Source organism: Maudiozyma barnettii (genome assembly GCF_903064755.1).
Source record: "Maudiozyma barnettii strain CLIB 1767 genome assembly, contig: KABA2_01, whole genome shotgun sequence".
In the NCBI taxonomy this organism is placed as follows: domain Eukaryota; kingdom Fungi; phylum Ascomycota; class Saccharomycetes; order Saccharomycetales; family Saccharomycetaceae; genus Maudiozyma; species Maudiozyma barnettii.
Genome location: NW_024545238.1, coordinates 1722364 through 1750363, shown reverse-complemented (window position 1 = coordinate 1750363; position 28000 = coordinate 1722364). Strand labels below are relative to the sequence as shown.

At 31.0% G+C, this 28000-nt stretch overlaps 14 protein-coding genes across 14 annotated transcripts; 8 read left to right on the top strand and 6 right to left on the bottom strand.

Moving 5' to 3' along the window:
• Position 1: 1 nt before the first annotated feature.
• Positions 2-2821, top strand: PMS1 (ATP-binding mismatch repair protein; the record flags this gene model as incomplete). Its single annotated transcript, XM_041548667.1, has 1 exon — positions 2-2821. The coding sequence occupies one exon, from the start codon at positions 2-4 to the stop codon at positions 2819-2821; it is 2820 nt and encodes a 939-aa protein (XP_041404601.1).
• Positions 2822-3076: 255 nt separating this feature from the next.
• On the bottom strand, positions 3077-3442 carry SWS2 (mitochondrial 37S ribosomal protein uS13m; the record flags this gene model as incomplete). Its single annotated transcript, XM_041548666.1, has 1 exon — positions 3077-3442. One exon carries the CDS (start codon positions 3440-3442, stop codon positions 3077-3079), a length of 366 nt encoding a protein of 121 aa, XP_041404600.1.
• A 423-nt stretch (positions 3443-3865) lies between these two features.
• Positions 3866-5092, bottom strand: EOS1 (Eos1p; the record flags this gene model as incomplete). The annotated part of the gene is made up of 1 exon (XM_041548665.1): positions 3866-5092. One exon carries the CDS (start codon positions 5090-5092, stop codon positions 3866-3868), a length of 1227 nt encoding a protein of 408 aa, XP_041404599.1.
• Positions 5093-5760: 668 nt separating this feature from the next.
• Positions 5761-6360, bottom strand: TPM1 (tropomyosin TPM1; the record flags this gene model as incomplete). The annotated part of the gene is made up of 1 exon (XM_041548664.1): positions 5761-6360. One exon carries the CDS (start codon positions 6358-6360, stop codon positions 5761-5763), a length of 600 nt encoding a protein of 199 aa, XP_041404598.1.
• An 895-nt stretch (positions 6361-7255) lies between these two features.
• Positions 7256-8206, top strand: NIS1 (Nis1p; the record flags this gene model as incomplete). The annotated part of the gene is made up of 1 exon (XM_041548663.1): positions 7256-8206. One exon carries the CDS (start codon positions 7256-7258, stop codon positions 8204-8206), a length of 951 nt encoding a protein of 316 aa, XP_041404597.1.
• Positions 8207-9264: 1058 nt separating this feature from the next.
• Positions 9265-11115, top strand: MKS1 (Mks1p; the record flags this gene model as incomplete). The annotated part of the gene is made up of 1 exon (XM_041548662.1): positions 9265-11115. One exon carries the CDS (start codon positions 9265-9267, stop codon positions 11113-11115), a length of 1851 nt encoding a protein of 616 aa, XP_041404596.1.
• Positions 11116-11488: 373 nt separating this feature from the next.
• IMP4 (snoRNA-binding rRNA-processing protein IMP4) lies at positions 11489-12352 on the top strand (the record flags this gene model as incomplete). Its single annotated transcript, XM_041548661.1, has 1 exon — positions 11489-12352. The coding sequence occupies one exon, from the start codon at positions 11489-11491 to the stop codon at positions 12350-12352; it is 864 nt and encodes a 287-aa protein (XP_041404595.1).
• A 354-nt stretch (positions 12353-12706) lies between these two features.
• MLF3 (Mlf3p) lies at positions 12707-14533 on the bottom strand (the record flags this gene model as incomplete). The annotated part of the gene is made up of 1 exon (XM_041548660.1): positions 12707-14533. One exon carries the CDS (start codon positions 14531-14533, stop codon positions 12707-12709), a length of 1827 nt encoding a protein of 608 aa, XP_041404594.1.
• Positions 14534-16156: 1623 nt separating this feature from the next.
• On the top strand, positions 16157-17941 carry MSK1 (lysine--tRNA ligase MSK1; the record flags this gene model as incomplete). The annotated part of the gene is made up of 1 exon (XM_041548659.1): positions 16157-17941. One exon carries the CDS (start codon positions 16157-16159, stop codon positions 17939-17941), a length of 1785 nt encoding a protein of 594 aa, XP_041404593.1.
• Positions 17942-18203: 262 nt separating this feature from the next.
• Positions 18204-19163, top strand: RNH201 (ribonuclease H2 catalytic subunit RNH201; the record flags this gene model as incomplete). Its single annotated transcript, XM_041548658.1, has 1 exon — positions 18204-19163. The coding sequence occupies one exon, from the start codon at positions 18204-18206 to the stop codon at positions 19161-19163; it is 960 nt and encodes a 319-aa protein (XP_041404592.1).
• A 479-nt stretch (positions 19164-19642) lies between these two features.
• On the top strand, positions 19643-21097 carry LAT1 (dihydrolipoyllysine-residue acetyltransferase; the record flags this gene model as incomplete). The annotated part of the gene is made up of 1 exon (XM_041548657.1): positions 19643-21097. One exon carries the CDS (start codon positions 19643-19645, stop codon positions 21095-21097), a length of 1455 nt encoding a protein of 484 aa, XP_041404591.1.
• Positions 21098-21559: 462 nt separating this feature from the next.
• Positions 21560-21742, top strand: TOM7 (Tom7p; the record flags this gene model as incomplete). Its single annotated transcript, XM_041548656.1, has 1 exon — positions 21560-21742. The coding sequence occupies one exon, from the start codon at positions 21560-21562 to the stop codon at positions 21740-21742; it is 183 nt and encodes a 60-aa protein (XP_041404590.1).
• A 274-nt stretch (positions 21743-22016) lies between these two features.
• On the bottom strand, positions 22017-22999 carry RPL16B (60S ribosomal protein uL13; the record flags this gene model as incomplete). Its single annotated transcript, XM_041548655.1, has 2 exons — positions 22017-22585; positions 22966-22999. 2 exons carry the CDS (start codon positions 22997-22999, stop codon positions 22017-22019), a joined length of 603 nt encoding a protein of 200 aa, XP_041404589.1.
• Positions 23000-23869: 870 nt separating this feature from the next.
• Positions 23870-26407, bottom strand: FKH2 (forkhead family transcription factor FKH2; the record flags this gene model as incomplete). The annotated part of the gene is made up of 1 exon (XM_041548654.1): positions 23870-26407. One exon carries the CDS (start codon positions 26405-26407, stop codon positions 23870-23872), a length of 2538 nt encoding a protein of 845 aa, XP_041404588.1.
• Positions 26408-28000: the final 1593 nt, after the last annotated feature.

Genomic DNA, 28000 nt, shown 5'->3' with positions numbered 1-28000 from the left:
AATGGCTACAGATACCCTTATTAAGGCCATCGATATAACTGATATCAATAGAATTACATCGGGACAAGTTATTGTTGATTTGATATCTGCTGTAAAAGAACTTATAGATAACAGTATTGATTCTGGTGCAGATCAAATTGATTTAACTTTTCAAAATTATGGTATTGAATCAATTGAATGTTCTGACAATGGTAGTGGAATCTCAGAAGAAAATTTTCAAACATTAACATTAAAACATTATACATCAAAACTGACCAACTTTAGTGATATTATGAATATTACATCACTTGGATTTAGAGGTGAAGCATTATTTTCATTATGTAATATCTCTAAATTATCAATAACCACTACCCAAAATGGTCCCAAAGCAAATAAAATTGAATATGATAACAATGGGAAAATAACTTCAAATAATATCACATCAAGAAATAAAGGAACCACAGTAGAGGTTCAGGAAATGTTTAAAAGTTTACCAGTAAGGAGGAAAGAATTTATTAGAACAGCCAAAAATCAATTTGCTAAATGTGTTACCCTTTTACAAAGTTATGCCATTATTAATGAGAACATTAAATTCACTATTATTAATATTAATAATAATGGTCGTAAAAATATAATTTTAAGAACTAATAAAAATGAAAATATGTCAAAGAAAATTTTGAATTTATTTGGTTCAAGTTGCCTTCACGGGTTATTACCACTGGATATATGTTTGGATCTACATGATGTAAAAGAAGAAATTCAAAAAAGAGAGAATAAAATAAAGCTATTAATGAATGGGTCTGACATACGATCTCAGCAAGATGATTTACAAGGTGTAGAATACAATATAAATGTATCAGGGTTTATATCTAAGAGTTCAGTTGGGGTCGGTCACAATTCTAGAGATAGACAATTCATATACATAAACAAAAGACCTATATTGTATCCTGTTTTGAATAAATGTTTTAATGAAACGTTTCGCAGTTTTAATAATGAAACTAATCTGAAGTATCCAATATTTTTTGTTAATTTTGAGATTGATCCTAATTTAATAGATATAAATATTACTCCAGATAAAAGAACAGTCATAATTCATAATGAAGATATTATAATAGATACACTTCGGGAGAATTTAATCACCTTTTTTGAGAAACAAGATGTATCTATGGTCAAATCATCGACTCTTGAAAAAAGAAAAAGAACAGATGAATACTTAAATGACAATGATGAAGAAATTAAGAATGAAGAAATACCAAAGGCACAAGATCTGAACTATAAAAAACCAAAAAGAAAAGAATACAACAATAAAACTTATTCTGATAAAGCTGATTTCTCTGACATTTCTATTGATGATCACGCAAATAATAATGATACAGAATTAAGTTCCATAATGGATATACGAAAAGATGATTTCCCAAGTTCACAAGGTGAAGAGAATAAATTACCGAATTCCGAACCATCATTTACCAAAGAAAAACCAGTTTTCGAGGAAGAGGAAAAAGAGCAGATTTTCTCAACTAATAAAAAAGTAGAACATGATGCATCAGGTAATAGCGAAGTATTAAACCAAAATTCAACAAATATCTCACTTAATAAGATAAACCTTGATGATTTTAAGAATCCAGAATATGATAATGATGCTAATAATTTCCCAGGTGGTAAATCTGAAAGTGAAGAAAGTGATACTAATGATGTAGTTGTTGTTCAAGTTGGTGAAGAAATTATTCAGTCTCAAGTAAAAGTTACACCGAATAAAGGGTTAGTATTCTTAGATGAGCAAGATGAGAAACCAACCAAAAGTAAAATTGATAAATCTAATTGTCATAATGATTGCCTCTCTGACGACCAACACAATTCATCGTGTAGTGACGACAATAGCTACAATCTCGTTGAGATTTCCACACCTATGGAAACTAATATTCGTTCTCCAGTAATAAAACTTGGAGATGACGTATTTAGTAATACATTAAAACTGAGAGCTATTTGTGAAGAACGAGAAAAGATTTTTAACAAGAAATTCGAAATATATGGACTCGATATTCCCCTAAATAAAGAAATTACTGACATAAAACTAGAGTTCAATAGGGTTATCACTACAATTAAAGGATGGGATACACCAAACAAAGAAGATAATAATGAGAATGTAATTAATGATGATGAACCAAGTGACGATAATATTCAAGATATAGCAAAAAAATTAACCTTAACCATCATTAAATCAGATTTCAATGAAATGAATGTTGTAGGTCAATTTAACCTTGGTTTTATTATCACAACAAAGAGGAATAAGCAGAATAAAAAAATAGATCTTTTCATCATTGATCAACATGCAAGTGACGAAAAATATAATTTTGAGATGTTACAAAAGGAAACAATATTTAAATCCCAAAGACTAATAGTGCCCGAAAAATTAGAATTAAACATCATAGATGAATTGACAACCTTAGATAATATTGAAGTTTTGGAAAAAAATGGATTTAAATTACAAGTTAATGAGGATGCCGAACCCGGATCTCGTATTCAATTAATTAGTAAACCGACATCGAAAAACACAACATTTGGTATTGACGACTTATATGAATTGATCAGTATGATTAGAGAACATGATGGTATAAGAAAGGATTATATTAGATGCTCAAAGATTCGCTCTATGTTTGCCATGAGAGCCTGTAGAATGAGTATCATGGTTGGAAAGCCATTGAATAGAAAAACTATGAAGAAAGTAGTAGGTAATTTGAGTACTCTGGATAAACCTTGGAATTGCCCTCATGGAAGGCCAACTATGAAGCATTTATTGGAACTAAATGAATGGAATTCATTTACAGATGATTATAATATTTGATCTATATATTTACATGATGAACCTACGTAATTTTAATTTTTTTTTTAAATATCATTGCAAAGAAAGTATATTGCGATTCATAAATCGTAGTAATGATTCCTCATATTATTAATCTTTTGGTTTCATTTTTCTGAATATATGGGATACTGTTTGAAGAATGTTTATTGACACACAGTATATGTAGGGGCGAATGATTAAATTTCAAATCCATTGATTAGCTTTTATTTGTTACTTCACTCAAATTAAAAAACACAATCAACCCTGTCTATCTAACCTATTCAATTTTCTAGCTGTTTTTGCATTATTTCTAGTATGTTGACCTCTAACAGGTAAATGAAGAACATGTCTCAAACCTTCGTACGTACCAATGCTCTTCTTTAATGCAATATTCCTCTTTACAACAGCTCGCGCTTCACCTTCGATGGTTATTGTTGATAACTCACTGGCAATATTCATTATTTGAGCCTCTGATAACTGATGCATTCTCATCCATGGATAAAATCCAAGTTTCGAACAGACTATAGTTGCCGTCTTTTCACCAATCCCATAAAACTTGGATGCTAGAGCTATTCTAATGACTTCTTTACCCTTGAAGACCTTACCTAAGATATGTACAACCATTACAATTATTTGACTTGTGTCTATATGTGTCCTTATGGTGATGTTACGCTTTAGTCCCTTCTTAACAACGACTTTTACTAATCTTTCTTTATATGTTCCCTTGTTATTTCAATTTCGCTTTGGACATAAAAATATACAATTACAAGCTTGAGAAAAAAAATAATATATTACAAAAGTTATTAGCGAAAATGATGTTAATTAAGTGCGCATAGATAATAGTTGAGAGAGAGAATAACTATGATGACAATAATAAGGTATAAGTTGTAGAATAAAGATAAAAAAAAGAATTATATGTTTTAGAATTATATGAAAATGCAAAAAAGTATATATGTAAATAGCAATAAAAAAATGATAGGGAGCAAATGCTGTCAAAAGAGCGATAATAGCGATGTTATATAAATAAGCTAGTGGTATTGTTGTTTCTTAATGTACTGATTCTTGAATGATTCTAGCTAGTTGTTCTACATCAAGTCTTTGGATGAACAAGTTTCTTAATAGACCTACCATTGTAATAAAACTTGCTAATCCAACAGGTACCACACAGAATACTATAATGTTATATAGATCTATTGTTCTCTTTGTAGTAAATTTAAAACCTGATAGATCCAATTTATTTTGTGAATTTTTCTTCTTTTTCCTTCTTGGAATAGAATGATTATTTTCATTTCGGGTTGAATCTTGGAGATTCTCTTCTTCTTCATCATCATTATCATCAGAAAATGCATAAGTATCATCAGAATCAGAATCAGAATCAGAATCAGAATTTGAATTTGATATCCTAGGAGAATTAGAATCAGTAATTGTTGTATTAGAATCCGTATAATTATTCAAGTTATCATTTTGTAAGCTTTTACTTCTATTATTCAATCCAGGTTTCTTTCTTCTAATATAGTTTAAATCTGAAGTTAGATAACTTTGCCATATATAACCACATGTTAAAATGCAGCTAATAAGGATCCAAGTATGTAAGAAGTAATTATTTTCAGGAGATAAAGAGTTCAATAGTAATAATTCAAACGAGACAAATATTAACGACATTGAGAACATTCTTAATATAGCAGCCACAGTGGAATATTTAACAATCCATCTTACCATTAAAGAATCCAGGATTGCATATGATAAATATAATGCCACTAGACACCAGATGGCACAAAACAAATATTCAGAGGCTCTAGCTGCTACTAAACTATTTATCACTAAATTTCCTGGAGTATCACTATCAGCGAATGTTTGAGTAGCAGCGATAGCGGCTCCAATCGCAGAAGTTGTTGACGTCACAGTTGATAAAGAAGATGAAGATGAAGATGATGATGAAAATGATGACGATGACATATGACTAGAGTTTAATAATGCTGCAGACGATATTTCTGTTAAATTATTGTATAACATATAGGTCTGCCAGAATCTAGTCAAAGTGTCTCTAAATGATTGTGGTTCATAAAGTTTTACGTATGGAGAATCCATCATTACATTAATACATCGTCTAAGTGAAGTGAAAGTATAGTATGATGGTGGTAACAATGAGACATCTCTACACAGAGCCATCAACATATGTTGTTTTGCTGTTAGATTGTTTAAAGACAAAGTCTTTATAGACATATATTTCTGCCTGAGTAAATCTTGATTCTGTTTACGTATCTTGACAGGCATATTTGAATAATTTTATGGAAATGAATCAAAACAAAATTAATAATAGAGACCGGTATGAATAACTTTTGTTTTTGAAAAACACTTTTGATATGATCAGAATCTGATATATTAATGAATGAATATAATAACCTAGAGGATAGATAGATGTTCCTAATTCATTTTTATTATTATTATTATTATTATCATTGTTGCTAAACAAAAAGAAAATTGTGCATTGTTGCAATATTTAGTAAAACTTCAAAACCATAACATTTTGTCATAGCAATATAATTCAAAGCGTTTAAACGATATGCGCACTAAAATTGCGGGAGTTCACAGCCAAAATTGAAAAAATGAGAACTATTAACAGTAGTATCTCTCATCTATCTATCTATACAAACAAAGAAGATATAGACACAGCTCATCTTTAGCATATGATTAGTATATCAGATATATATATATAAACACGTGTAAAAGGATGTTAGATGATACTATTTAAATGAAGGTGTGTTTAATATTTCTTTTTTTCTTTTGGTAAAGTATAACAAAAGAAAGAAAAAAAGGAGACACACACGTAAATATATATATATAACTATATATATATATATGGTTATTATTGCAAAATTTTGTTTAATTATTCTCTCATTGTATTTTAAAAATAAAATACCCAAAGAAGTACTTCAGAGAACTTATAAGTTTTCTAATGATTCAGCAATTTCATCCAATTCTTTCTTTGATTGAGTATATAATTCACCTAATTCTTCATTCTTTTCTTCTAATTTAGCGTTTTCATCTTGTAATGCAATTAATTTCTTCTCTAATTGTTCTAATTTCAAATCAGAATCTCTTAATTTATCAGTAGTTTCTTTTAATTTTTCATCATTTTCTTCTAATTCTTCTTCTAATTGTTGATTTTTCTTTGAATAACTTTCATTATTAGTCTTCAAATTAGAAGATTCATCGTTCAATTGTTTCAATTCATTTAATTCGTCTTCCAATTTTTCAACTTGTTCTTCCAATTGTTGATTTTTAACGGTCAAAGATTTAACTAAATTTTCTTTGTCGGTAACATCTTGTTCCAAACCTTTATTATCGTCGACATTAGATTCCAATTTTTCAATTTCATCTTCCAATTGTTGATTCTTAACAGTTAAAGATTTAATTTGATTTTCTTTGTCGGTTAACTCTTGTTCAACTGTCTTATTAGATTCCTTTAAATCTTCATATTTTTCTTGCCAAGTTTCAGCTTCTAATTTTAAATTAGTTAATTTTTCTTTAATCTTATCCATTGTTGCTAACGTTTCTATGTATATAATGTATGATCTTTATATTCAGAGGCAAGTCCAAATGTATATAATAATAAGAAAAATAGCAGTATGTTGTAAACTGAACTAAACTAAACACGTACATATATATACCATCTACTAAGATAATTGAAAAAACAGAGAGAGAGGGATCAAACGACCGAGAAACAAAATCAAAACAAATCAAATCGATTGAAATCACAACTAAAAATTATTTCTCTCCCAGCGAGAAACAAACAAAAACCGTTCGTGGCGCCGCCGGGAAAGGGGTGCAGCAATATCACGCAGTACGACTGCTCGAGATGGGAAGTGCAATTCACACGGAAATAAACATGTATATATCCTACTAGAGTCTAACACATGCACACACACATATATATAAATGTACTTGCAACTTAACCAGACATAGAACATATCACCATTTAATACTATCAGTCTACTTATATATATATTCAAGAATATAAGCAATATATATATCTATATATATATATACAAGCAATATATAAGCCCAGCAAACAAATTTATTATTTATTGTCTCGACCGACACAGTAACAACGCGCGTAGTCAATATTCTGTTGTTGTTTTTTTGCTGGGTTAATTCTATATTGATGCTATAATTACATACAGTAGTATCATATTAATGATGACATGCAAATGATGAGCAACTACAAAGACAATATTGATATGATATTTATACAGACGTTCTTCTTCTTCTTTGCTGGGTAGATTTTGCTATATGAAAAATATTATTGGTCATAAATATATATATATATAAGGGATAGTAGTAAACACTATTTTTAAATGCTGTTTCACAGCAAAACTGTATAATATACATAAACTCTTATTACAGCTATATATATAGTCAAAATATTCAATTACGATGATACATAGACACGGTTACCAGCGAGTGTCTTCACAAGAGAGTGCTTTATCACAAGTATCCAATTGGGATCGATATCAACAATTACAACAGATGAAACAAACTTCAGGTAGTAATACTAGTATTAATAATTCAAAAGAAAGAGAAAAGATAAATATTCAACCATTTGATAATAATAATAATAATAACAATAGTAATGGCCATGGAATTAAAAGACGTCATTCATCACGTCGTCATCGTCATAAAGATTTTACAACACAAACAGAATTAAATAATCTTCAAAAAAAGAATAATTTCTTATTTCCAAGAGGTTTTATAACATTAAAGAAAAGAAATAATAATAAAACTAAAAATCAAATAAAGACAAATTCAAGGTATAGAAATTATAACGAATTAAATGAAATGATGAATTTGATTGATTTGAAAACTCTTGATACGGAACAAATATTACCTTTACCAAGAATTTCAATATATAATGTAAATGGTCAAAATGCAATGACTGCTCAAATACGATCTTCTTCAACGGTCCCAAGAAATATTTATAAGAGACAACCATCAATAAAAAGAGTTTATATACCAATGACAGAGACACAACTCAGATTATTGCATTTAAAACGTTCAAATACTATGCCAACTCAGCAAAGACGATATCAACATCAAAGAACATATATGAAAAATGCAAGTAAAAAACATCAAGAGGAAGAAGAGGAAGAAAAGAGGTCTCAAAGGCAATTACGTTCATTATGGGAACAATATTTACGTGCAATTATACATCAAAGAATTCAATTACGATTAGAATTAATGAAAGCACAATCTGTGACATCATTACAATCACGAGATAATAATCCTGAATTCATTGCAATGATGAGATCTAAAAAAGGTGATAACAAAGATAATCCAATCATAATACCAGACGACCTTTCCTTTGATTCTAAGAGAAAGATGTATTGAACTGAACTAAAAGAAAACTTTTTTAATATATATACTATACATCTGCATATATATTAACATAATAATAGTTTGACACATTTTTTTGAGGGTTATATAATATAATCAATCACTCTGACTCTCTCTGCCCGCTCAATTAAAACAGAAAAACAGAAAAATTCATTTATTTTTAATCCATTCTGGTGATAAAAATGAATCGAACAAAGAAGCAACAGCAGTATCACGCATTGAATGCAGTAATAATACCCCCTACAAGGACAATCAATATATGATACTTTCTTAGTTTATAAGTATTAAAATTAGGTAATTCAAAATGATTAATCACTTTCTCGAGGTAAAGTGTTATGATTCAAAGCAACATCGCTTTCTATATCTATAATGCATAAAATAAATTATTTTTGAAGAGATATGAATATCTTGTTTGAATAGAATACTTAACGAGCGTTTGTTTGTTTGTTTCTGGTCCTAATCATCTACAATATATAAACAATACGTATAACCATCTACAATATATTTTAGCATATATTTTACTATTACTACAACAGAGGAAATTTTATTGAGATTGATCATTAGTCTATTATAACTATCAAGGATTTATATTATCGACCCCTTTTAACAGTGAGCCGTTATAATTGTCTCCATTTCTTGCTTCTCTTTGTGAAAGTTCATACATCACTTCCTTCTTCTCCCACACTAAAATAAATCATTGTGCTCTTCTACATCCTTTTTATCATTTATTTGCTTTAATATATATATATATATTCTCTCTCTCTGTGCGTGTTTCTCTCGCACTGTGTGCTTCACATTACTATACCCTATACATCATTCATTTTTCTTCTATTCTAATTTTTTTTTATTTTGATATATACTAAGAAAAAAAAATAAAATAAAATAGAGCAAGATTTAACTGGAAAAAGGTCTTATTAGTGCTCATACACAAAAGAGTATTACAAGACATTTACTCTAGGGTTGTTATTCTAAACAATACGTCAATAACAAAACATAACGGTCACGAATCACAATCAAACAAATATTAAATTTATAAAATTATAAAATTAATTATGGAGGCAATACCGACATTTCGTTTAAATGATCATGATTCATATTTTAAAATATCGCCGAATCTTTTCACTCCTGAAAGATTAAATTCATTCAACTCAATCGATTTATATACTACATTGATTAATGTTAGTGATCGTTTAGAAAATGGTATACGATTAAATAATATTAGTTGGAGAATTGTTAATAAAGCTTTACTTAGAGATCATTCAATTAATAAATCAAAAAAACGTGATGGCGTGAAAAATATTTATTATATTTTAAATCCAAATTCAAATAATATAACTAAAAAGGATTCAAATTCAAATTCAAATTCAAATAGTATATCACAACAGCATAAGTCAATAAGCAATATTAATAATGAATCTCAAATAAAATCGCGGCAAGAATCTACACAAAAATCATTATCATCATCAACTTATGTTAAACCAATGACTACAACTGCAGAATTGTTTCAAAAATATAAACCACAACCGCAACAAGGAAATAAAAAAGAAGATCCACAAAATATTATTGAAGGGTTTGATACAACAGAATCAACAACAAAACAAAAATATGAAAGCAATAATATCATAAGACGGGATGAATCTTTATTCCAAATGAATAATACGAGTAATAACAATGATGATGATGATGATGATAATAATGATAATAATGATTCCCAAACTAATAATACTAGCAATATTAAAGAATCTAATAGTTTTTTCAATAATAGGAATGAAAATAAAATATTTTTTAGTAGTGAAGATGAATACTCTGATTGGAATAGTATTTCAGATGAAGAAGCAGATTCTGATGATGATGATTTTTATAATGAAAATGATAATAAAATCACTCTTACAAATAAATCAAAATATAATCTAGATGGGGAAAATAATGATAAACAACGTAAAAGTCGTAATAAATATAGACAGAATGATGGTTATAATGATGATGATAATGATGATGACGATGAAGATGATGACGATTACGATGACGATGAAGATGATCAATATTATAGAAAGCAATGGGATAAATTAATGTTTACAAAGAACGATAATGCAAATAATTCAAGACCTACAAGTATAGCCAGTACCACAAGTAGCAACAATCATACTCATACCCAGAGCAATATAGAAAATACCAAGAGAAGTCTTTTAACAGGGTTATTCTCTAATGAAAATAATAAGACACATAATAGTAATAATAATAATAACAACAATCAGGATCGGATGGTAACATCTCGTTCAAGCAATTATTTTCATGACGACCATTCAACAAATCCCCGCAATAATGATAGATCTACGCAACAACACTCTTCTCGTTCCACTAATAACAACAATAATGTGGGCCCTGTAACATCACCTAATACCTCAACAAGTAATACATCCATGCATACGGCCCCATTAGAAGTAGTTCTGAAGAAATCTCAACCTTCCAATTCAACGACAACCACCCAGGTTCATAGTAGAACAAGTAGCTTCAGTAATAGTATATCTGCACCAAGAAGAGATCGTTACTTGCATGAGTCAAATGCTCCATTAACAGCTCAAACTATTTTACCAACAGCATTGTCAACACATATGTTTTTACCAAATAATATACATCAACAACGGTTAGCTGCTAAGAAAGCAGCAGCCAGTGGACATACCACTACACATCGTCCAGAAAGAACTCCTCCCGAAGAATTGACTACTACTACATCTAATTCGGAACCATCTGATGTTAATAATTCAATACCCAAGATAGGTAGAAGAAGACAATCAATGGATATCCCATCAAAGAATCGAAATAGTGGGTTTCTCAAGACTAGAATGGAAATTTCTGAGGAAGAAAAGAGCATACGAACTCACGCAAGACGTGCACAAAAATAATCAACATAATTTCATGAAATTTTTGTGATATGAAGAGGCTTGAATGGTAACCTTATTTCTAGATAGTGATATATTAATATACTTTGTAAGTAAAATATATATATGAATAGATTAGTTACTTCGTATATTGTGATTTAAATTTTCATTTTGAAAATTAGCTTTCTGGAAAAAAAATTTGCGATGAGCATCTTGAAAAATAAAAATAAAAGAGTGAACCATATATTTAAGAAACATAAACCACGGAAGGTATAGTTATTGAGCAGCTTTATCAACGGTTCTCCATACTTTTGTAATATTCAACATTCATATAAGAAGCATTTGGTATTAACCTATTCACATTCATATATATAAATATATCCCATCAAAAGTAACAATGCTAAGAAGACAGGCTCGTGAAAGAAGAGAATATTTGTACCGTAAGGCTCAACAGCTTCAAGAGGCTCAACAAGAGCAGAAGAGACAAATAATAAAGGAATCATTAGCACAAGGTAAGCCTTTACCAAAGGAAATTGCAGAGGATACAGAACTACAGAGAGATTTTCGTTATGACCAATCTCATCAAGCAGAAGATGATGAAGAAATAGATAATGAATATTCCCATACCAGTGGTCTAGTTGACCCAAGAATCATTATAACGACCTCTCGTGATCCAAGTACAAGATTATCACAATTTGCCAAAGAAATCAAATTAATGTTTCCAGACGCCACAAGACTAAACAGAGGTAATTTGATTATGTCAAATCTGGTATCTGCTGCCACCAAGTCCGGTACTTCTGATATTGTTGTATTACATGAACATCGTGGTGTTCCAACTAGTTTGACCATTTCCCATTTACCTCACGGCCCTACCGCATCATTCAGTTTACATAATGTTGTTTTAAGACACGACATAATGAATAGCGGGAATGTCAGTGAAGTTAGCCCACATTTGATATTTGATGGATTCGAAACTAAATTAGGTGAGAGAGTTGTCTGTATATTGAAGCATTTGTTTTCTCCTGGTACTAAGAAAGATAGTGAAAGAGTGATAACATTTGCGAATAAAGGTGATTTTATTAGTGTAAGACAACATGTCTTTGTTAGAACTAGAGATGGTGTGGAATTAGCCGAAGTTGGGCCAAGGTTTGAAATGAAATTATTTGAATTAAGATTAGGTACAATGGATAATAAAGATGCCGATGTCGAGTGGCAATTAAGAAGATTTGTAAGGACTGCAAATAGAAAAGATTACCTTTAGATCAGTTAACATATATACATACATATATACATATATCATATATTTTGATTCGACTTGCATAAATTATAAAAGATAAAAAAAAATATGAGAAAGAATGAATTTCAGAAAATTTTGGAAGAAGTTTTATGATTGATTTTATTTATTATTCGTTTATATCTATCAGAATAATATGGTATGTAAGTTTATAAATATTTAAATATGAATTTGTGAATTTGGAAATGAATGTGTATTAGGATTTATACCTATGAATCTATTTTTAATGTTTTTGGTTTAAATTGAAGTGATGGGTTGAAAAAAAGAAGAAGAATTTTTTTTTTTATTAGTACCAGGCCTGAAATGGGCATAACGAATATCTTAATCGTGTTTTGAAATTGGTGTAGAAGGTCTTGATGTAGCGTTGGAATCGCTTACCTTTTGTCTAAGAACAGCACCAAGATTCTCCATTTGCAAAGAATATGGAGAAGGTAGGATAGGACTTGTACCAGGTCCTTGAGCAGTAGCGTTGTTAGCTGTTGGTATGGATAACTTTCGGAAGGAAGTCGATGATGTACTACCTGTTCTAGAAGTTAGAGGTGGTGGATGGTAGCTGGCATTTGAATACGTCCTTGATTTTGTCTTCAAGTAAATATCAGGGTTACTATGATTGTTCCCTGTTTGAAACATCGAAGTTTTTAGCACAGATGGAGGTGCTGTTATTGATGATGATGGAGATGTTGTTGCAGTTCCTTGTTTTGAATTTTGAATGTTAAAGATTGAGTTCCCATTCTTAAGGCTAATGTTATTATTATTTTGTTTACCATTTGATTGATCTAGATCAAACATTGCAGTATCATCATCAGAAGAAAATTCATCGGACGATTCAATTTGAAATTTGATTTCATTGTTATTATCATTAGACTTCGAATTATCTTTATTTTGCCCCTTAGATTTTCTTGTCTTGCCATGTGATCTATGATAATAGTTTTGTGGAGAAGATAATGTACTCATTCCATTAGGGACATAAGTAGGTGATCTAGGCATAGTATTATTATTACTATTCCCTGAGAGTCTTCTTGATGATAATTTTGGAGATATGTATGATGTCCCTTGGTCACGTTTATTTGTTGTAGCTGTCATAACTGGACTCTTTAAGAAATTTGTACCAATTTGTGGTGGTGATAAAGAATGATTTGAAGCTGATGAATTTAATAATTCTGAAGGTGTCAATAAAGGCGATGATACTGATCCTGTTAAGAATGATGGTCTCCGATTAGAAATTGCAGGGTTAATATGTTCATCAGAAACCATATCAACATATGAATAAAATTTCAATACTTTACCTGAGGAGTCAGTTGCCGTATTAGAAAATCTTGGTGATGTTACCATTGGAGAAGTTTGAGTGGAACTGATATTTGTTCCTGAAGTACGACGACTACGACTTATTCTACGTGATCTTATCAATTTATCGATATTGACACCATTTTCATCATCCTCATCCTCACTATTGTCACGACTACTACCACCACTTGTTGAATCACATTCACTCTCATTATTGTCATCACTTTGTGTACCATTAAATATCTGTCTCTTATCAAGTCTTCCACTAATGGAAGAACTTCTAGAGAGACCCAAAGCCATATTCAAGCCAACAATGGAAGAATTTCTTGAATGGATTACATTAACGTTATCCATCTGAGTAGTATGATCTGCAATTAGAGAACATGAAGCATCTAATGCAGGTGCCACCAGATTTTCTATAGTCCTTCTCCTATGGTGATGATGATGGTTTGTAGAGTGTGCTGACAATGAGTTTGTAGGTGTAGCACTTACAGGTAACATCATTGGAGTCATTGAATTGGATGCCATAGAATTAACAGAGCCACCAGTCAGTTGTCTTTGTAAGAAAGCATTTGAATTTGATCTTTGTTTAGTTAACATATTTAAATTTGTCATGGATCCCAAAGTATTAGTCGATGAAGGTAAAGTAGTTAGGTCCTCTACACTTCTTTCAAAGATTAATGAATGTTCACTTATTGTTGGAGATGGAGGCACTACAGGATACATTGTTGTATTGCTATTTGTCCTCGAGATATTACTGCTCTTACGTCTAATACGGATCATATGTGGATTATTTGTCGAGGATATAGGTCTTTTGTCTTCATGACTTGGTGATAGATGTAAGATAGCAAGGTCGGTTTCCATGGTTGTGTGAATGTACCTGAATCTGAATCTGAATCTTATAGCTTTGTATTATTGTATTGTATATCTTGATGTGTTGTAAAAAATGAAAACAGAAAAAAAAATTTGTTAGTAATATAAAAATTTGTGTGTATATATATATTAATAATCAAATATGGATGTTCTTTTATTAATCCAACTAAAAATAAAAAACAAATGTATGAGCTATGATATTAATAATAATGATGATGATAATATGGTTGTTAAAAGGCAAAAATAAATGAATGTAAGTACGAAAAAGACAAAATCACCTAAATAAATTGAAAGAATAATAAAATATAATAAAATATAATGAGAGAATATAACAAAATAATGAGCTTATTATCTTTACTTTCTATCGATGTTAACCAAAAAGGTTCAAACATATAAATTTAACAAGTAAGTAAAAATAAAATAAAATAAGTATATGAGACTATAGAAAAAAATAATAGCAAGACTTCTTAATAAATGAATGAATGAATGGGCGAGACAGTGAGCAGAAAAAGGGTGGAGTTCTTTAGTTTGATTATATCAACAAAACTTTACATTAACGTATAAAGTAATTCAAGAGGCAAAAGGGGACCAAACAATGAATATAAATATATGTTGCTCTCTCTGTGTCTAGTTTAGCACAAGTATCCCATCTATTAAACCATGTCAATACAGCCAAATTACGAACGAACAAAGTAGTAGGCAAATATAGAGGCAGACAGATAGACAGACAGACAGACAGACAGACAGAAAGCCTCATAGTGCAATGTACAATAGCGTACATCAAAAATTTAGTATAAGCTATACAACATGGGCTGTTCTGTTCTCTCGGTCTAACATAAATAATATTACTCTAGTATTACCCTAGCGTTATTATTATCAGTCTGTCAACTATATGAGACCATATTGCTGATATAATGTGGTATGTATGTAGTTTGTCAAAGTATTGTTATTACTGGAAAAAAGAGATAGAATTGCCTAACAAACGTATTATTATAAGATTAGTTAAGATTTGATAGCATCATTTCATTTCATAATCAAACTGTGATAATCCTCTGCCGACGCTTATCTCTCTCTGTATATTTTTATATAATATCTGTTACTGTGCCCTCTTCAGTCATTAATTTGGTTTCTTCTTCTGCTTCTCCCTGTTTTCTCTGCAGCCAACAAAAGTTTTTGAAATTTCTTTCGATGGAAAATTCGCTCATTTTGGTTGTTCCCAGAAGAGTGCGTAGGGTACGCCAGTTGGTGTGTGGGTTGTGTCTATTCTACAGTCTCTCTCTCTCGCTCTAGTGCAAGTGTGCCCGTGGGTAAGGAGGCGCGTGAACTGAGACAACAGTCAAACAATCAAATTGGTGGACGGACGGATTGTAGTGTTGTTCTTGGTTTCGAGTTCTGCTGGGGTCAAGAAATAAAATAGATAAATAAAAAAGAGGATAGGGTTGTGTTTTAGGGCTACTGGGCTATATCCAAATAATCATAAATACCAGGTCCATGATAAATATTAAGGATATCTCTTAAAATAAAGCTAAGCAGTGTTTATCCAAAGGTCGAAGAAAAGATAGGACGTGTTCATATATATACATTGAGAAACCTTTGTTGTTAGGTAATTAGTCAATGACGATGATACTTGAAAAAGTATTGCCATCGACAGGAAGAGGATATAATGTTTGGAATAAGTTAAATTTTACTCATCGATTGATATTCTATTGCAGATTTCATAATAATGTTGTAAATACTAGATATATCAATAATAACAATAATATGAAAATAAATTCAAACAAGTTACAACCAAAGGAAAGAATTTCTATATTACAAAATAATTTAAACAAATATTATCCTTCAATGTCGTTATTAAATAATGAAAAAATTATTCACAACAATATTACTATTGAACAATTCATTAACACTTATATAAACAATGAAAGTAATGATAAATTGGATCATGATAAACCTGATATTAACTTAAAGATTAATGGCAGAATAAAAAATATTAGAATGGCAGGTAAAAAAATGTGTTTTATTGATTTAATTGATACGCAAATTAATCAATCAATTCAAATTATTATAAATTTTAATAAATTAAATATAATTGATAATGAATTTATTGAAACTACAACTTTTTTAAAAAAAAATGATTATATTCAAGTTATAGGTTATCCTGGTGTCTCTGAAAATATTAAAAAGACTGTTTCATTGAAATGTACAATGTTACCTATAATATTAAGTCCCATTCAAATATCATTACCTAATTCATTACAAGATAATATAAAGATTAATAAAAATAGAGTATTGGATTATCAAGTGAATGGGATACAAACAATGGTGAAAAGATCTCAATTGATTAATTTGATTCGTGGTTTCCTATTAAATAGACAATTCATTGAAGTTGAGACACCAATTTTATCAGAAAAAACTAACGGGGCTAATGCTTTACCATTTATAACGAAATTGAATTTTAGTGATTCGAATTTACAATTACGTATTGCACCTGAACTGTGGTTGAAAAGATTAATAATTGGTGGATTAAATAAAATCTTTGAAATTGGCAAAGTATTTCGTAATGAAAGTGTCGATTCTACTCATAATCCAGAATTTACTATGTTAGAATTATATCAACGTTATTTATCAATGGATCAATTGATTTTATTGGCTCAAGATATGTTTAAACATGTTATAAAAGGAATGATCGAGTTAGAAAACTCTTCTTCTTCTTCTTCTTCTTCTTCTTCTTCTTCTTCTTTATCGAATGATAAAAATAATACTATACATCAATTGTATCAAGAATTACAAAATAATGATTGGAAATTTAAAAAAATTGAATTTTTACCAACTTTATCAAGGGAAATGAAGGTAGATTTCACAAAGATAGATCTTTCACAAACTCAAAGTTTAATGGACGTTATACCAATTGAAGTAAAACACGAGATATTTAACTCAAAAGAACTTCAAGAACCTGGTTTACACCTTTCACCCCAAAGAATTCTAGATAAACTTTGTGGCAAATATATTGAATCTCGTTATTGTCAAACACTATTACCTACAATCATCATGCATCACCCAACTATAATGTCCCCATTAGCGAAAATTAATGGTCTGGATGATAAAGTGAGTCAAAGATTTGAAGTATTCATTAAAGGTAAAGAGTATATTAATGCTTACGAAGAAGAAAATTGTCCACAATTACAATTACAAAAATTTGAACAACAACATAAATTTAAAAATAATGATAAGGAATCCCTAGATGTAGATTATGAGTATGTAGAGGCAATGAAATCTGGAATGCCTCCAACTGGTGGATTGGGGCTTGGGATTGATAGATTATGCATGTTATTATTTGAAAAATCAAGAATCGAACAAGTTTTATCATTTGGATCCCTTGACGATGTAAATATACAATAATGATTAGGCACATATATAAATATACATTCACTTGTACATAAAATTGCATTTATTTTTTATTTTTTTTTGATATTGTTTCTTTAAATTACGGGAACTTGAAATAGATGAGTTGAAAAGTAACGTAAATACAAAATACGCGAAATTATTAACATTTATACATAAATGTTTATGGTGCCATATTTGACGTTTGGATCATTATAAGGACAGAATATCAATATAGGATTAAACAAATCAATTAGGTTAAGTGAAATTAAATAAGAAAATGGCTGAAACGAAACAACCCCCTACGGTTCTGGCATCACTGGATAAATTACATACACAATCATATTTCTCACCTGTCCCTGAAGCTATCAATAATGTCGATTCACAACAGGAAGAGATTATAATGGGGATCGATGAAGCTGGTAGAGGTCCCGTTATCGGTCCCATGGTATATGCCGTGGCATATTGTTCACGTACTTATCAAGATGAAATAGTTATACCGAAATACGATTTTGATGACTCTAAGAAATTGACAGATCCTGTACGTCGTCAGTTGTTTAAATTAATGTACGACTCAAAAGAAATTGATGCTGTTGGTTATGCTACTACGTGTATTACACCTTGTGATATATCCTCAGGAATGTCTAGATTCCCACCTACTAAGCAATACAATTTGAATGAACAAGCTCATGATACTACGATGGCATTGATCCAGGGTGTCTTAGATCAAAATGTGCATTTATCACATATATATATTGATACAGTGGGTCCACCACATACCTACCAACGTAAATTAGAAAATAGATTCCCAGGGATTAAATTTACAGTTGCTAAAAAAGCTGATTCTTTATACTGCGTAGTTAGTGTAGCGAGTGTGGTAGCTAAAGTCACAAGAGATTTGTTGGTCGAACATTTAGAGCAACAATACATTGAAAGCACTACACAAATGGGTTCGGGATATCCTTCAGACCCTAGGACGAAAAATTGGCTTAGAGATTCTCAACAGCCATTATTTGGATGGCCAACAGATATTGTTAGATTCTCATGGCAAACGTGTCAAACTTTATTGGACAAAGCTGCAGATGACGGAGTAGGTATCCAACTAGAATGGGAAGAAGATCTAGTTAATAAAAAGAACAAGTCGATGCTTACATGGGACTATTCTAATAATAGTGATAGTATGGCATCCATACAGCAAGCAGACAAACTCATCACTTTAGATTCCTGGTATCATGCATAAGAATCTCCGCTTCTTTTTTTTTATCACAACATAATCTATAAGAACTACCGTAATTTCATGTAATTTCAAATGACTCCATTTAATTCAGCCTGTTCAAATGTGTCCGTTCATATTTGATTCTTCTAAATAAAGATGTATACGTTTATATATGTTTCAAACGACAATAGCGCCAGGCTTGTAGATGCGTTTTATGGCAACAGAAATATTTTTTTGTTTTCAAAACACAATGAAATAATACCGAGAGTTATAGAGACCGGGCAGACACATAGTTATTTGTCACCCCTTCTTTCTCTGACCATAGATGTAACAACGAACTACAATTGCAAGTTGTGATTAAAGTCAACATCAAAGCTTCTTTTTAATTAATTCGTATTGAATTAACTATTGATAATATATATCTAAACTTTTAAAAGAGTACTTTTTTTTTTCAATCTCTTAAGTAGTGTTTTGAAAAACTATCCATCTCCACAAGTCAAACGATGTCAGCACTACTCAGAACTGTACCACGTTTTACTAGAACTTCTTTGATCGCTAGTCAATTGAGATTGCAATTGAGAGGTTATGCATCTTCATACCCACCACATACTATTATTGGTATGCCAGCTTTGTCTCCTACAATGTCTCAAGGTAACCTTGCTGCTTGGTCTAAGAAAGTAGGTGATCAATTGGCTCCAGGTCAAGTGATCGCAGAGATTGAAACAGATAAAGCTCAAATGGATTTTGAGTTTCAAGACGACGGTTATTTGGCTAAGATTCTTGTACCAGAAGGAACTAAGGATATCCCGGTCAATAAACCTATTGCTGTTTATGTTGAAGATGCGGCTGATGTTTCAGCCTTTAAAGATTTCACTGTGAAGGATTCCAAACCTGCTCCAGCTGTAGAAAATATTAAGGAAAAATTAGAACCATCAACTAAGGCTACCTCAAATGTTTCTTCTATGAAAACCAAATCGGGTTCTGAAGTTACTAAGAATAAGGCATCTTCTTCAACTGGAAATCATGGAGGTAGAATTTTCGCTTCACCATTGGCAAAGACTTTGGCTTTGGAACATGGTATTGCCTTAAAGAATGTAACAGGTACTGGTCCAAATGGTAGAATTATTAAGAACGATGTTGAACAATTCTTAGAAACTCAACAGCAAGAACCTTCCATTTCCAATGCAGCATCTGAAACTGCAACTAAACAAGCAGTTGTAAGTCCATCATCAGCACCAGCTGCATCTACTACTGCTTCTTATGAAGATGTTCCAATTACTACAATGAGACAAATTATCGCGGATCGTCTTTTGCAATCAACTAGCACAACCCCATCATATATTGTTTCCTCAGATATATCTGTTACTAAACTGTTAAAATTAAGACAATCTCTGAACTCTACTGCACAAGACAAATATAAGATATCTATTAATGATATCCTTATTAAAGCCATTACTGTGGCAGCTAAGAGGGTTCCGGATGCTAATTCATACTGGTTGGCTAACGAGAAAGTTATAAGAAAGTTTAAGAATGTTGATGTGTCTGTTGCAGTTGCTACTCCAACTGGTTTATTGACTCCAATTGTAAAGAACGCAGAATCTAAAGGGTTAATCGAGATCTCTAATGAAGTTAAGGAATTGGCTAAACGTGCAAAGATAAATAAACTAACCCCAGAAGAATTCCAAGGTGGGACTATATGTATATCTAATCTAGGAATGAATTCGGCAGTGTCTATGTTTACATCTATTATCAATCTACCACAATCCACTATTTTGGCTATTGCTACTGTTAAGAAGGTCGCTATCCCAGATGCTACCGCTGAGAATGGTTTCTCATTTGATGATCAAGTTACTATAACCGGAACATTCGATCATAGAACTGTAGATGGTGCCCAAGGTGGTGAATTCATGAAGCAATTGAAGCAAGTTATTGAAAATCCACTAGAATTATTGTTATGATAGTTTTAATATTCTTTTTTAAAATAAAAGCTCCCCATGTTATATAAACACCCTCGTCTATCTGCCTAATCACATATATACATATACGTATATATCTCTAATATTCGTAAGAAGTAATTACTTTAAATAGGTTACAACTGTAATGAAGGACGGTACCTTCTTCTTCTTCTTCTGAATTCAATTCAATTCAAAGTTCCTTATGTATTGTTATAGATTCTTCAAAATCACGTTATACGACATTTATGTACCTTTTTAAACTGTCCTTCAATTTGTTAATGGGTGATCCACGGCTTCACTGGCTCACTTTTTTAGGAGCTTTCTCTGACAAGAGTAACAATAATAAATATAAAGAAAAGGGCAGAATCATTCTTTTCAGTATCTGACAGATTGGTTATAAATAAATCTGTGCAAACGAGACATATATAACTGTAACCCTTCATTAACGCAAAATAATTTAAGAATATGTCATTTCTTCCATCTTTCATTCTAAGTGACGAATCTAAGGAACGTCTAACTAAGTTCTTCAACTTAACTCACACAGTTGCCCACTATGGTTGGATTCCATTTGTACTATATCTAGGATGGACTCAAACAGCAAACAAACCAAATCTATTGAATTTGCTATCTCCTTTACCAAGTGTATAATTGCAAACGCATTACTAATGTTTTAAAAACAAGAAACATTAAATAATTATTGGTACCATCTACATGTACATATATTACATCCATATTATCTACACACACATATATAAATATCTATACGTATATATCAAACGTTAACCGACAAATATAATATCATTTTATGATAACGACAAATACAACTATTCGTTTCCAACCCACAAATTAAGACATATAAAAATAATAATTAATTAAATGATATATAATAGACTAAAAATATTCGATTTTAAAGAAATATTACTTAGTAACCTAGGGAAGCTAATTGCTTAGCAACGTCAGATTCAGCAGTAGCAGCAGAGGCGACAGCAACCTTCTTGTTGAAAGCTCTCTTCTTAGCGTAGTATTCAGCAGAGCTGACCTTTCTCTTAGCTTCAAGCTTGGCAACAACATCTTCGTATTTCCAACCGACAGCAGAAGATAGCTTGGATAGAGTGGTGTATTTTCTACCTGGCTTCAATCTTAGAACTCTTAGAGCGTTTGGAACAACAACTCTCTTCTTCTTGTCGTATGGTGGTGGGATACCTTCAAAGACCTTTAATCTTTCAAGAGCAGCCTTACCACGAGGAGTCTTATGTTGGATCATACCTCTAACAGCCTTGTAGAAGATTCTAGATGGGGCTCTGAAATGGAATGGACCATGGGTTTTGTTGTATGCAGTGGCTTTTCTCAAGTAATCGTGGTACTTTAACTTGTTTCTGAAGAATTCACCAGAGACATTTAGGGATTCAGCTCTGACAACAACGATCTTTTGACCGTTCAATAGTTGCTTAGCAACAACGGAGGCTAGACGACCTAGTAGATGGCCCTTACCTGTAAAATAGTAGTTTTCATTGTTTCATAACTTTATCTTCATTAATCATCTTTCCTAATATTAACATTTAATTAACTGTTAAATTGACTAATTAATACAATTTATATCAGATATAACTTATGTTTGTTGGGAAATATGAGATTATTGAAGTATCAAACAAATAAAAAAATATTATGTTAGTAATCTGTGATTTATTCATATTGGCTTTATTCAATAAGGTGACATCTATGCGATTATTCTAAACATTACAATCATCCATCTGTATATCTTATTTCCTATCTATATTAATAACTTTTTTTCCACTTCTATTGAATGATTCTTTCATTTGTAACATAACATGATGTATCTTATCTCTGCGTAATTCATTCTTTTAACATACCATCAACGACAACAACTTTTTCGAAAGTAGACATCTTTACTGCTTGGTTATATCTTTTATTGAAAATTTCAACCTTTAATTAAACACTACAATAAATATATATATACTTTTTTAACAATCAAGTTTACTATATGCCATAATACATCTTCAATAAAGTTGAATATTGATGGAACTTACTATCCTAACCCGGGACTACAATAGAGTATAGCATGTAGAACAGTGTCTAACTATGAGAACCATGGTAGAGAGATAATGAAGCTTCACTGGGGTTTCCACGTTATTACAGTAGCGCAACTCAACCGTTACAAGAATCATAGCCATAGTAACTTTGAATATTTTCCAGATAGTGAATAATATTTCAGAATTGGTGATGATGGCAAAAGAATTAACTTTCAAGCTGCTTACAGTATCAATGGGGCTGTGCCAGAAGGGAAGTTGTGGTGTGTACCGGGAGAGCCAACCTAACAATAGAGCAGATAGTCCCATCACCCAACGGAATGCCCCTGTCTAACTCTAACCGTAAAGTGAAGGGACCGTCTGTTTAATTTTAAATTGTTTACTGGGTAGCTAAAAAAAAAGAGTTACGGCTCATTGTTGCGGATCAAAATATTATTTCTTACGTTTTCCTGAAATGTTTGAAAAAATAAAAAAGTCTGTAAATTTGTAATGGATGTACGGATGTAGCAGTCAAAAAAGCACAATTGACAAAAAAAGTCCGAGTATGTCATTAATTAGAAATATTAAAGTTGTCATCAGTTTTATTGATAGTTTTCATATATACCTATTGTTATGTTCTATAATTATTTAAAAGAAAATATGTATTTAAAAGAAGGGTGCATTAGTGAAATGAGAGAAGTCAAAGATGAAGAAAAGTAGCCAGCTAGTTCTGTTTTTGAAATTATATTTATTCATTGACAATTGTTACTTTAGCATTGTCGGTATCTAAAATTAAATCCTTATTAATTTTTGGACCCTTCGCATCATTCGACATTTCAGGTCTTTTGATAGGTGAAGATACTAAATCTTTGGCAGAATCATTTTCAATATCTGTAGTATTACCCATTTTATTTCTTTCCTCGTTACTATTACCATTTAAAGTATCAAGTTTTGGTGTGTTATTAACCGAACTAAATTGCAACAAATTCAGGACACCAGGGGAACTTTTAACATGGCCTTGTGACTTGGCTGTAGATGGTGTAAATCTTGGATTCAAATTTTTAATGCTAAGTGTATCCATGTCCGGTTTCATGTTGGGATTGCTCGCATTTTCTTGTTTCGGAGACTTGTTACTCTGTATAGTACTGCCTCTCTCTGGCGTGTACGCCTCCATGGCAGTAATATGAAATGATTTCGAAGGCGATCTCAATAAGGAATCGTAAGTATTTGAACCATTAGTGTTCAATGCTGGTGCTGCAGAATTCGAGAGATTAATCTGATTAGCTGGTAACATCGTTGTTTGATACAATGATGTTCGTATATTAGGTAGAATAACGTCGCTATTCTCAATATTATCCAACTTAGTCTCTTTTTTTATATCAGTACTGTTTAAAGATGATACTGTTGTTGCAGTTGTGTTCGAATTATTGGTTGATGATGGCCCACTAGATGAAGAACCATAAGATGCATTATTGAATGACACCAGGGCATTGTTGTTAGCATTAAAATTTACATTGATATTTGGGTTGTTTGACCTATTTAATCCTCCGTTTGGGTTCTCTAACTGGACCTTTAGGTTATTATTAAAATTATCTTTATTGTTTTCAGATTGGAAGACGTTCTGATAATTGATCTCTTGAATCGGTAAATTTTTAGAATTTTGTTGATTAATTTTAATTATATCCCCCATATTCTGCAAATTACTCATATTGTTACCGTTGTTATTTATCATTTGTGGTAGTTGATTTTGTGATTCATTAGAATTTGAATTAGTTTTAGAACTTTTAGGCAAATTTGGTAATTGGAAATCAACATTACTATTATTATTGGATTTGTTGTGGTTAGACCGTGGAACAGGGTTGTTCGATTCCATGCCGTCATTACTATTTTCATCTGATTTATAGTTATTTGAATTTTGTTCTGGAAATCTTTGAATTGGTAAACTGTTATATTTGGACATATGTAATTGTAATTGTCTGATAACGGATGAACCACGTTTAATTTTTGATAAATTACCACTATTCCATTTATCAATAAAATCTTTTTGAAAAGCTTCACTAATTCTCCATTTCATACCTTTCCCAGGTTCATTCGGACGTCTTGGTACTTTTTCAAACGCTTTATTTAAGGATAAATTGTGTCTAATTGAATTTTGCCATCCTGTCTTTGCAAATCTATAATAAGCATAATTTGATGCAATAAATTTATAAATGTCAGCAAGGGAGATTATACCTTCTTTGCTTGATAGGATAGCCTGAGTAATCATTGTTGCATAGGAATGTGGTGGTTTCACAGTTTTATTTTCATCTCTAGATAAATCAGATGCAAAATCAATGGCATGAGGAAATCCACTTATTGATAAAGAATTATGAAATCTTGAAGAAGTTGATGAACCTGATGCAGATGATGATGATTTACTATGGTTTTTAAAATCGTTACCCATCAAGTTTGTTGAACCTTCTAATCCATTGGTGAATGCATTACCATTTGAATGAGCGGGTAAATTTTGATGTATGAATTGAGTACCATTTGGATATGGTAAATTTGAACTATTCCCATACATTTTAAAAGTTCGTGTTTGATTTATTGCATTGGAGGCTCTTTGTTCACGTTGTACTTCTTGTAATTGTTGTTGCTGTTGTCTAACATATATCGAATTTCTAATTATTTCATTCAGTAATTGGTTATTACTTTGTCCCGATGTACCCATAGCACTTAACAATCTTGGCATTAATGCTTCAAAAGTTGAATCGGAAATAATAGGTTCCGTATCAGGTAGGATAAACATCATTTGCGTACCACCAATATCTAGGATTGTCCCCGACGATAATTTCACAGCAGGATATTCTTGACCAGTATGTACTCTTTCAAAATTTACTTTTGCACCATTTCTACCTAGAACATGTAATTCCCAACCACCTTTCTCTGTATTAAATATTATTGTAGCATGTTTCCTCGAAACTACTTTCCCTGGGCCTAAATCGATATCAACGTTTGAATCAGGTTCTAATATTTGATTTGTGTTTGCGTTAGTACTATTAGTCAAAACGTTGTCTGTGTTTCTACCAATGATAATATTTAAATTTTTAACATAAAATGTCCAATCTCTACCTGCTAACTTTGCATAAGCTTGAACTTCACTAGCTAAATTTTTATCATTTGCATAAGTTTTCATTACTGTAGTATGTTGTTCAGGTTCAACCAATAAAGATATTACCGTATTTATCAAACTTTGATATTCCTGAGGAGTATGAGGGTTTTGATAGATATAATTGTAAGTTGACATTATAATAATTGTAGTATGTGTAAAATAAATAAAAAGATGAAGTAGTAATAATACAGTATTCGAAAATAAGGTTCTAATAAAATGTGGATGAATTCGTAAAAAAATGAACTAATGTAGGTATGAAATGTGAAATGCAATAAAAAATGTGTCTAATTATGATTGCAACAAAAAATAATAATAATAGTTATAAAGGATAGATCACTGTATAATTCTATGAGTGATAAACACTTGATGATATTGTTAATCGTTTGTTTATTTTTTTATTGTTTGGAGTGATCTAATATGATAAATTATCTCCCTGATAACTTAAACGAGAATAAATTTGATATATGAAAAAGATTCTATGTTGTTTGTGTATTTGTCAAATAGTTTATAATCTGTTTTCAATAAGAAAAAGTTAGATTCTTATGATAGTTTAATAAATAAATAAAACCAAAATATAATACTATTATGACACTACCAGAATAAGTTCTAAATAATCTCTTTCCTTCTTCTTTCTGAACTTGTATTTTTTGCTTTGAAGATTATAGAAATTAAAAAATATATATATATATTGTATAGTTCTTTCTCTTATCTAAGGACTAGTCAATAGTAATATTATATGTTGATAAAAATTGATATAAGTTTCCAATATTAACAGTCCTTTATTTTAATTATTTTTTATTTATATTTTCCATCACTCTAATAACAATAATAATAAACAAAAGCAAATCGCTATAGTTAAATTTTTGAATATTACTTGTTATGATTTCTGTCTTTCTGTCTTTCTCTCTTGCTCTCTTTTGTTTTCCTGATCTCAAATGTTTGTTTACCTTTCCCGTTGTAATATTGAAAAATAAAAAAATGTGTTTACGATGAATTTCATTCGCAAAGAATTTCTAGTTCTCTTCGCTTTCTCTCTGTGCGTGAACGTTATTCGTTGTTGCATCCGCTTTGTTTACAAATTTAATATATTTTAAACATTTTTTTATCTCACATTTGAACTGCTTCTACTGCAGCTGTTATTATACTTTGCTTCAAACTCTTTCTTCATTCGTTCGTTTTACTCGCTTTTCTCTCTCCTTATAATAACTAATGCTAATACTATTACGTACAACCTTGCGGACCCCTAGACTGTTCAGGTTATGTAATAGAAATAATGACAAATTATATAGCAAATGAATAAGTAAGTCTCTCTCTGTCTTCACATATTTTAATACCGTATCATGTATAATGAACTTAATAACTACAATTAGGAAGAGGAAGAAGATGCTTGGATCATGTTGGCGATATTTTGAACGGAATGGGTAGAAGTGATCGAAGGAACTAAGATTTTGAGTATACATAGTATACTAGCCCTAAGTTGTGTAACTGTGCTGGACGGTACCCCTTACACGTTATAGGATATGAGGGTTGGGTATCCGTCTTCATTTTTAGCCCTAATTTTGGGTTCATTGAAACCCTGATGCACTATATAGTTCTATTTTTTTTTTGGTGCAGTCTGAAGCTTATTGCCCTGCCCTGTCCGGTGAAAAATTCCAACAAATTGTGGTGATGACCTTGTTGGGTGCTCTATTATGTGATTAATAATCAGTAATAATGGTAGAGTAAAAC